We start from the raw sequence: 10,145 nt of genomic DNA, 5'->3' as shown, positions 1-10,145 counted from the left end.
GGGGGGAGGGGTGAGCTGGGGGGGCTGGGCCTGCCACAGAGGTGTGGAGTTTATTCAGTGTTCTCAGTGCTGGCTGCCGTGTAGATGACCTTGGATTTGGTTGGCGAGTCCAGCCTGTTGGGGAAAGAAGGAAGGGGGGAGTGTTAGACCAGGCACGGGGTCTTGTTGCCTGAAACCACCATTAAACCCCATTCTCATGCCCTGGACCCTTCTGCCTCCAAGCCCTGTCCTCCTGCATCTCTCCCTTGCTCACCGTGTGTTCTGGCTGCGGTGCTTGTAGATGTACAGCAGAAAGGCCAGTGCTGTGACAGCAAAGAGCACCCCAAAGAGCACGGCTAGCACGTCTCCTGCAAGCCAAGCACAGGTGTGTTACTCTGGGGATGGTTCCCTGCGACTGTTGGATGAGTAAGAGGAGGCAAGGAGCAGGCTGGTAGCCCAGGGGCAGAGGGGACACAAAGGAGCAGCCTTGGCTAAGCACATTTACCTGCATGAAATGAGCTGGAGTGTCCTTCTGCAAAGGAGACAAAGACCAGCGGATGAGAACCAGCAGCATGGATGCCGGAGCAGCCCTACAAACCCACTGGCTGCCTGCTCCCAGCTCAGCACATGGCTTCTACAGGACCCCAATTCCCAAGCAGGTACACCCCGTGCCCTCCTTCCCCTGCTTCGTGCCAGACCCTCACCTACCTGCTGTTGCTGAATCATCGCTACCTGTAATGAGAGACAACACAGTCAGGAAGTTGCCTTTGAAGTGTTTGGAGAGGGAAATCTCAAGCCTGCAGGCCTTCAGACCCCTCTCCCAAAGTAGGGCTCCCCTCAAGGCTCCCCATCACCCATGAGCAGGGGAGAGCTGCCTGCCACATCCCCAGCAGCTCACAGCATCTTGCTGCAGGAAGCCCAGCCCTGACACTCTGGCAGAAGCGTGAGGAAAAGGGAGGAAAAGGGAAAAAAACGGATCCCTGAACCACAGCCCACACCTGAGCTTTGCTGAGCCCAGCCAGAAACTCCCCCCACTGCTGCTGCCACAGCCTAGGAAGCAGTCAGGGTTCTGAGCACTTCAGCACCCCATGACTGCACTGGACCCCACAGGAGACCCCAGAGAGGCACATGGGATGAGCCCAGCAAGCAGAAACTGGGGGAGCAGTTGCCTGGAGTGAGATGGTCAGCAGCTCCCAGAGAAGAGGCAGCCACACACTACAGGTAGGGCACCTGGCATGGGGATGGCTTGGTGACCCTACATGCTGGGAAGGAGCTGTGCTGGACAAATGTTTACCCAGCATAAAAACATGGCTTTTAAAGAGCTGCATTATCATCTGTACACAGCTCGGGTGTTACGCACAGTGGCACTATCTGCGGGCTCTATCCAGCTACATGGCTGCTGCAGGAAAGCTGCCACCTCCACCCGGCAGCTGGGGGCAGGAGTGGTTATCCCAAACTGGTGGTGACTGGAAAAAAGATCAACAAGAGTGGGCACAGAAGGTGCAACTACAAGCAAAACAAGATGTGACCCCACAGCACCCCATCTCAGTGCTCAGCAGCCCCAGGGCTAAAGCAGGCAGTCAGCACTGACGTGGGGAGAAACCCCCAACAATCCTGTGCACACAAGGCGGGGGACCAATGACCTCATCCAGGAGTACTGGGGCATTCTCCTGGCACTTCAGGAACAAGAGACTTGGGTCTTTGTTTCAGTTGGGAGTTTTGTATAGAAATAGCAAAAAATGAAAAAAAAAAAAATAGAGCTGGGCAACTCCCCCCTTGCCCCAGCACTGGGAGGCTTTGGAACAGCTTCTGCAAGAAAATAGTAAAAGAAAGGCTTGGAGGTAAATGGAAAATATGATAAAGTATCTAACAGGTTTACCAAAGATAGAGCATGCCAGCCTAACCCGATATCCTTCTTTGATAAGTGATGTTCTAGACAAAGAAAATGCATTAGATTTTATCTCTCCCGGCTTCAGTGAAGTATTTGATGCAGTGCCACATGGGAAAGAGCTGGCCAGGCCGAAGACCACAGTGATTAAAAGCCTACAGCCATTAGCAAGCAGGCTGCAGGTGGGACGGTGAGGGAAGTGCCTTGCACCACAGTGTGTGGTTATTGAGGCATTGCCCAGAGGCCTGGGACCAACCCTGTGCTGTTCCTATTAGTCACCTTCACAAAAGGTGTAGGAAATGCCATCAGAACAGAAAAGGAACAGGATGTTGAACAGAAAAACCCCAGTGACCTCAGGGAGAAGCAATGGGCAAAAAATTCAGTGATGCAGAGCGATAGTCACACCTGAGGATTAATAGTGATTTCTACTCATGCCTGGAAATCACCAATGCAAGAAAGACCTTCAAGGAGAAATAAAGGGTGGGCAGACAGGGATCTCTCAGGCAGGGGACTGTGTGCCTCGCCAGCACGGCTGTGAGGCCCCACTGGCAGAGCGCAGCTTTCAGGAAGGGTCCCCAGCACTGCCCTTCCTGCAGGATTTGGAGGAGGGGTGTTCACTGCAGGCTTGTACCTCTGGCAGCTCCTACTGAATTTGTCTATTGCATTTGGGATTGAATTGTGCTAGGACCTGCCTGTTTGCTCTTGACCATGCATTCCCTAGTCCTGCTACTGTTATGCCTGCAAGACTATAAGTTCCTAGAAATCAATCTTCCCCAGGGAGCATGAAAGAAGTGCAGAAATGAAAGAGAGTGGGACCCTAAGACCAGTGCTGCCACACATCACTTGCCGGGCACATCTAACCCATGCAGATGCTGTGTTTCTGTAAGAGACAGCAAAGCACTGACTCCTGGTGCTCGCCCCATCACTGCATCCCTGCAGCTGGGAGCAGCCTGGGCACAGTCACACACTCCTTACCAGGAGCATGCTTCACCAAAGGGGTGGTCTGGAAACTCGCCAGCACCCGTCGCCCATGCAGGTTCTGCACTGGCCGGTAGTTGCTTTGCAAAAGCTTGTCATCATCGGTTCTCAGGCTTGAAACCAGCATTGACATCTGGAAGGAGAACAGTGTGAACAGAATAGCATCATCCTGCCTTTGGGGGCCGGATGAGCTGCAGAGCACTGGCACAGGGCACCTGCATCAGCTTACTGGGACAGGCTGGGAAAGACCCAGTGCGGAGCTTGTTGCCCACACAGACCTGGTTATGAGAAAGCAGCATGGTCTGGTTGAAGATTGTCCATTTGACTGTCTGGTAGCAGGGAGGGGTGGTCAGAGAGCCATTATAGTGGAAGTAGAGTTTCAGGTTGGCAGGCAGCAGACCTGCAATGTTGAATCCAGGCACCAATGTTTCCTGTCCTGGGAGAGGAAACATAATGGGAGTGAGACTGGTACAAATTCCTTGGAGGACAACAGCATAAAGATCATGGGCAGTCTGGCACTGTATGTGCCACTGCAGCCACTGGAGGAAGAGCAGTTGGTTTGCCTGGGAGGCAGGGGAAAGCAGGTGGGCTGCCTGCTGCAGCCTTGCTCTGCTGAGCAGCAGGCTTCTCTGCTGGGCTGCAGCCCCTGAGACAAAGCACTAGTGGGACAGGGCCTTACCCACTTCCTGGATTTCGAACAGATGCTTTAGTATTTCATGGTAGTACTGGTTCTCCCCGTGCCCAACCTGCAACAAAGAAACCCCACTGTAATGGCAAGGACAGGCGCCAAAGGGAGACAAGATGGTGATGGCAGTGCCAGCAAGGAGGTATCGCCCCTTGAGAGAGGTACCCTATCCCGGTGACCGCTTCATTCTGCCCTTTCTCTCCCCTTCTTTCAAGGTGCATTTGCACCTCTGCCAGTCCCCAAAACTGTGTCCAACTCTGCCCACCCTAGTCCTATCCTCCCCCTGCTGATCCACGGAACTCACCTCCAGAAAGGCTCCCAGTACAGCCAGGCCATCTGGGTGAACCATTGCCTCTGTAAAGCTGTCGTACTTCGTGTTGTAGTGGACCACATGGATCTGGAAGGGAAACACGTAATCCCAGTCCTGGATGGGCACCACTGGGAGATGCTCAATCCCACAGGGCTACAGCCTGCTGATGCAAGGGCTGTAAGAGACATGCAGATGTGACGAGTACCCCTGTAGGGAAGGGAAAATGCTGGCGGGACCAAGAAAATCTGCTGCTGCAAAGCAGCCAGCATGAAGGTCTGCCTGCAGAAACTTTCCTGGTCGGGAACAGCAAACCAGCACTCTGTCCTGCATAGCAGTGGCTCATACTGCAGAGCCAGGCTCAGTTTGAGGACAGCAGCTAGAGAAGGAGGGATAAAACCATATGGGAGCTGGCAGAGCAAGAGGACAGTGTGTACAGAGTAAACAGTCCCTGTAGCTCCCAAAGCAGGCTCACAGCTTCCAGGGAAGCTAGCTTCCACAGCCTGGGAGCTGCCACAGCTCCTGCTCCATCAGCCCAGGACCAGGCTTCACATGTGCCTGGCTCAGCATCAAAATGTAGCCTCCTACACTGAACACCACTGCTGCAGAGCTGCCCAGGATCCTGGCCAGGGGTTACAGCCTACATCCAGTGACAACCAGAGCCATGGGTGAGAAGCATCCATTCCCTGCCCAGCACCACAAGGGAAAAGATGCATCCAGCACCATGAGGGCTCCTTACCTCATCAGGAAAGCGTCGCCCATTGATGGTGTGCTCAGTGCCAGGTCCCAGTGGGGAGCCCCAGTGCAGGTGCAGCTGCACAGCTCGGTACTGCTGGGCATAGCCACCAGTGAGGGCCAGGGACTCAGGCAGATCAAGGACAACTGCGGAGGCAGAAGGAAGACATCAGTAAGTCAACATAAACCCAGTCTTTTCCACAGGTACGCAAAGGAGATGTCTCAAGGGAAACAGTCAGCCTGGGTTTCTAGAAACTGGTTGTAACAGAAAACCTTGCTTTCCATCTCTCTTGAGGCTGTGGGCAAGCCTGCCAACGTGCCAGGGTTCAACTTTTGACTTAAGGTTGCAGGAACCTGCAGTAAATACATCAGCTTCAAAAACAGCTACTGTGAAAATGCTGGAAAGTGAAGACCCCCTCCGCAAAGACTCCCAGGGTCAGCTCCTAGCCAAATGTTATCCAACAATTTATTGAGTAAGTGAGAATAATATAAAGAGACCATGGACAAAATTCATAGAGAAAGATACTGGCAGAGCGGTGGATATCTGTGAGAGCAGGGCAGTTGGACAGAGAGCTGCAACTCTTGGCAAGCTGGGACCTTTCAAATAAAGCAGCCTGTAAGTGTACGACAGCACTGAAACTAGTGGCATAGAAGCATTAAATATTTTGAAAGCACTTAGAGCTAAAATTTTTGCTTCTTTGGACACCATAAATTCATACATTGATTTTTCTTTAATGTGGTCTATCCAGCTGTTTTGGACTTAGGCAGCAATGTGGCAAATCTAAAACTGAGTTACCCGGACATGTGGCAAAAATATCAGGAGCATCCCTCGACCCTGAGAGAGGTTGTCCTATCCTTTTAAGCACCTTTTCCTAATTTTTAATGTAAGTTCTTTCCCTTTTCCCTTTTTAGATGAAGTGTGCCTTAGTAACATTGCCAAGCTAGGGCACAGATTCGGGATTAACCACGTAACAGGGCTGTGATGAGTCATTGGCCATCTCGGCTTCCTTGCCACTGGGTTCAGAGATAGAAAACTCAAATACAGGAAGTGAGAAACTGTTCCCTCCCTATGAATTTATCTGCTTTTATACTTCTTTTGTACAGCTAAACTATTGTTTTCCTTCTCCTAACTACCTGAGTCATTTTCAGGCCCTCAAAAATGCTTGTATAGCATAAATACCTTGTTACCAAAATGAGTAACTGTACAAATATCTTACTGGACTTGCAACTTTTTATTTATTTATGGATCTTCATAAAGCAGACCAGTGGTTGCCACAATAAAAAAAGGCATCTTAAAAGCATGTGAGAAAGTACTTCCCCCCTCCCCAATGAAAATGCTCTCACTGCTTTCCTAAACACCAAGCAACACCAGATTCCAGGGTGTCTAAAATAGCAACTACTGAGCTCAACTAGTTTAACTCTGCAGGCACATTAGGGCAGGAGGCCACAATATAGAGCTCTGTGCATGCACCAAGCAGCTGATCTGGCCATACACAGCAAGTCTGACCTGTCAAGTTTGCTGTATACACAGGTCAGCTCCATCTCGTTGGCTACCAGGGCAAGGAGGTGCCTTATCACACTGTCAGCAAGTTCTTAAGTCCCTTTCTCCATAACCTTTTCTTAGCCTGGGGACTGGCAGACACCAGTGTGCACAACACGTTCTGCTTCCTCCGAGAAAAAGCTGGTAGCAACCAGGTCCAACCATCCTCAGCTCTGGAAAGAAGTGGTTTTTGTCCGTATCTGGCATACTGAGGCTGATACTAAAATAACATGAATAAGTTGTGTCCAGAATTTTACAAAAACCATCTGATACTGGAGAAGGGAAACAAAAGACCTACAAAAAAGTTTTAAGGTCTTGAGATAGAATCCTTAAGTACAAACAAAGTAAGGTGGTCAAAGCTGTGCCCTAAAAGACAGATGTAGGTAGCTTAAAGGTTAAGCCACATCCAGCAACTGATGAGTCCTTTGAAAGTGAAATGCAGGGGAGGAAGCAGTGGCTGAAAACCTGCATCGGAAATACCAGAACACATTTTTAAAGAAAATGTGGAGTTAAAAAATTTCTGAAGCCAGCTCCCAAAGGCTCTGGACATCTCGGGGCTTCTCACTTTGTCCAAGAAAACACATGGACCTGCAAAATTTCTACAGACTGTTGCTCCCGTTTTGGCCTAGAAGGCAACAGGGCTGCAGCCTGCAAGACTATTTCCTTCCCAGAGCCCAGGGGAAGGGTGTCAGAGAAGCCTGGTCCTGCTGGGAGAGTCTGAGTGTCTTCTGTTTGTGCTCCAGCCCCTGCAGGTGCCTTTGCCCCTACCTGTGTGCCCATTGTTCTTGAGCTTGAGCTGCTTGTTGGCAGGCAGGCTGTAGCCAGAGAGCTGGATTGGCCGCAGGTCAGGACTGAAGGTGGCCTGAGCTGTGTCAACATTGATGGGCGACTGCTTGGTGCCCCCGCAGTCCGAGTAGTCCGTACTCCAGTGCTTTAGGTCTGGTGCAAGAAGGAAGGGAGGAACTGTCAGTGAGAGCGCCAGGATGAGGACACCTCCAGAAAGAAGGTTTGGGGGTACTGGGGAAGGGGACAGGCACTGGCCAGGGAATTAGCCATGCACATAAGGTTAGCTTCCATGAAGTTAGCTTGGGAGCAGCTTTATGCCAACATGTGACTGAATGCAGCTGTATCAGGAAAGGTCTCGGAGCATGGTGAGCTGCCAGGAAAGTCTATTTTTGGGGTGTTTAGGAAGAGTGCAAGAAGATCATTTACAAGTGGACTTGGCAAGCTGAGGAGCTGCTGCCCTGCAGCTCATCACATACTTGCTGCCTTGAACAGCCTGGCCTCTGGCAGGTATCGCCCCTGCTGCTGCTTGAGCAAGGTAGCACAGTGCTCCTGGGCTCTGTGACAAAGGGCCAGCTCACATGGCTCAGTTGGCCACTGAAATGGACACCTCTCCCCAGTGCCACAGCTGGGATAAGCACGGCTGATGCCCCAGAAACCTCCCTTTGCACTGCAGAGGTCTGCTTCTAGCATGTCATGGGCCAGTGCAAACCCAGGCTTGTCCCCAGGCCAGCCCCTTGCAGGACCCCTGTAAATATGGAGCTGGGCTTTAGCAGCTGAGCCAAACCTCAGGGTGATGGTGCAGTGGTAAGGGGTGTATCTGTCACAGCACTGTGGTGATGCCCATCATGGGTGCTGTGGAGAGGCCCCCCAAGCCTTGATGCGAGGGCAGGGCCAGGCGGGATGGGGAGGGAGGGTGACAGAGGGCAGAAGTGAAGACAAGCTAATCCCTGGGCTGGTCAAAGTCCCAGCACGGACTGCAAGTCCAGCCTGGGGAGTGCAGCCCTTTCCCCCACTTGGCTTCCCACAGGGTCAGGGGAGATCTTATTCAGGGAGGAGCCCTTCCCAGGGGGGCATCCCCCCACAGCCAGGGGCTAGGAAAGCCCTCGTTGGAGCTGCTGCTTCCTGGTGAAATCAGAGCAACACCTGGCTCTTCAGCCCATCCATGCCTGAGTGCGGGCACTGTGTCAGGGTCAGGCAGGAGGGAAGGGTGAGTCGTGGAGTGCGCACAGAAGCCCTGTAATCATTAACCATGGCTGGCTCAAGCCCAGGATCTGCTGGGTAGTAGGAAAAAAGCAGAAGTAACTGCAGGGTATTTACCTTCATAGCTCCAGTGGCTGTGGAATTGAAAAAAAAGAAAAGAGAAAAACAAATGAATGGAAGGGAAAGGTTGTCAGCAAACACGTCTCTGCCAGGCAGCAGGCCTTTGCGCTCCCACTGCCTTCCATCCATCCCCCTCCCCGCCTTTGCTTTCCCACTTCTCCCTCTGTCCCAACAAAGGGCATGTTCCCAGAGGGTACTGCCTCCTCAGAGCATGGCCGGGTCCCCTGCAGTTGTCGGTCAGAGGGAAAACGCCAGGGCTGACATTTTGGCATTGTCCTTAAAAAGGAAAAATCAGAGGTATTGGCTTCCATCACTGAGCAGCTGTACCAGCAGCTGCTCCAGAGCAGCCAAAGCTTCCCACTGCCCCAAGACAAGGCACTTCACAAGTGCAGCTCCCACACTCCACGAGGAGTTTGGGCAGCAAGATGCACTGCACCATGCAGACACCCTCCTCCCACCTGGGAAAGCTGCCTGGGACTGGGAGCAGAGGAAGAAAAGGAGCATCAAAACCTTCTCTTTACATCAGCGAGTGCCCCTGCAGTGGGGATGTGCTTTCACAGGAAAAAGTGCCAGGCAAAATGCTCAGCTCCTGTCCCCAGCTGTAACTCATATGACCACCCAAATACCCACACAGAGCTGCGTAAGGTCTTACCATGCAAAACCCTTTCCTTAGGAAAAGTGGGAGGGAGGATGGGGGATCCTATGCCAGGACCTCTGCTCTTCTTGTGTCACCCATGGGTCACACAGTGACCACAGCAGGGCAAGATGTGACCTGAGTTTCCCACAGCTGGTGGTATGCCACTGTGCAGATCTAGAGGGGGCAAAGCCCTCCTGGGAAGGTCCTGAGAGTACCCAGTACTCAACGGGCTGGCCCTTGCACTGTCACTCTCCCCCAGAGCTGTCAGCAATGCCCAGGTTCCTGGCACATCACTGGAGATAGCCTTAGGAGGGCACCAGAACCTCTTCTCAGATGCCCCCGAACAAACACCTTGGCTGTCACCAGCCCTTCTAAACAACCAGCTCCAGACAAAGGGATGTGGGGCTCAGATTGCCCCAAGCAGGGAAACATGGCACAAAAGGATTATGTGCCTGCTCTGACGGGCACAGTATGTAATTCATGGGCTCCTCCTGACTTGTCCTTACCAGCAAGCTTGTCACTGCAGACAGGCTGTTGGCACTTCTCAGACCACGAGTGCAGGAGCAGAGAGTGCCAGACTGGGGCAGGTTTGGGGCAAAGGGGGGCATTCATACAGCAGCAATGACATGGAGGAGCATTTAAGAGGTACAGTTGAGCCCCAATATCATCTCTGTCCCTTGGTGGGGCCATCTGCCTGCCAGCCTCACCAGGATGCTGGAGGGTCTCAGCAGGAGCTGCTCCAGCCCCGATCCCTACTGCTGACAAGAGCTATCGACACCCACTTGCTATTAATAGGAGTGGATTCCAGCTCAGGGGTGAGAAAGGAAGAGGCAAGCTTTCCCAGGCCCAGATGTCCCATGCGAGGCCCTAAGCCCAGCAGGATCCTGCCCTCCACTCAGCAAGGATCCAGGCACGGGCAGTGCTGGGGGTTTTGGAGCATCTGCTGCTCGGGGGAGTGGATGACCACAGCCAAACTGGGCTGGGAAGGGCTGGAGGGTGTTTAGGGGCACTGTGTGTTGCAGAGATGGGAACAGATCTCAGGGCTCCCTCCAATATGACTGGTGACTCACCTCTGTCGAATTACTGACGCTCAGGAGCAATGCTCAGGGATCTCTTGGGTATTCCCAAAGGCAAAGAAAGAAGGAGCAGCAAGCAGAGGACTGTGCAAGCCACAGCTGCATGCACCAGGACACGTGCCCCAGGACAGACTGCAGTGCCCTCTCCATGCCTGCTTGCATGGTACTGCCCAGGCATGCACCCAGCTCTGCTACAGCAAGCTGAGATCCATTT

The 10,145-nt window shown here is 52.6% G+C and overlaps 1 protein-coding gene across 1 annotated transcript in view; it reads right to left on the bottom strand.

The window, feature by feature from the left end:
• Positions 1–6: 6 nt before the first annotated feature.
• CA9 (carbonic anhydrase 9) overlaps positions 7–10,145 on the bottom strand; it is a 15,456-nt gene continuing 5,317 nt past the window's right edge. Inside the window, exons 2-12 of the mRNA XM_008629341.2 lie at positions 8,216–8,238; positions 6,881–7,051; positions 4,577–4,719; positions 3,835–3,927; positions 3,525–3,591; positions 3,124–3,281; positions 2,843–2,978; positions 688–711; positions 485–511; positions 254–347; positions 7–114 (exon numbers count right to left, since the gene is read on the bottom strand). Coding sequence (XP_008627563.1) covers positions 51–114; positions 254–347; positions 485–511; positions 688–711; positions 2,843–2,978; positions 3,124–3,281; positions 3,525–3,591; positions 3,835–3,927; positions 4,577–4,719; positions 6,881–7,051; positions 8,216–8,238 — 1,000 coding nt within the window. The 3' untranslated portion in view covers positions 7–50. The remainder of the gene's footprint in view (positions 115–253; positions 348–484; positions 512–687; positions 712–2,842; positions 2,979–3,123; positions 3,282–3,524; positions 3,592–3,834; positions 3,928–4,576; positions 4,720–6,880; positions 7,052–8,215; positions 8,239–10,145) is intronic.

This window comes from Corvus brachyrhynchos, unplaced genomic scaffold, assembly GCF_000691975.1.
Source record: "Corvus brachyrhynchos isolate BGI_N302 unplaced genomic scaffold, ASM69197v1 scaffold140, whole genome shotgun sequence".
NCBI classification, from domain to species: Eukaryota; Metazoa; Chordata; class Aves; order Passeriformes; family Corvidae; genus Corvus; species Corvus brachyrhynchos.
Note: the sequence above shows the minus strand (reverse complement) of the source record. Positions and strands in the feature narration are given on the sequence as shown.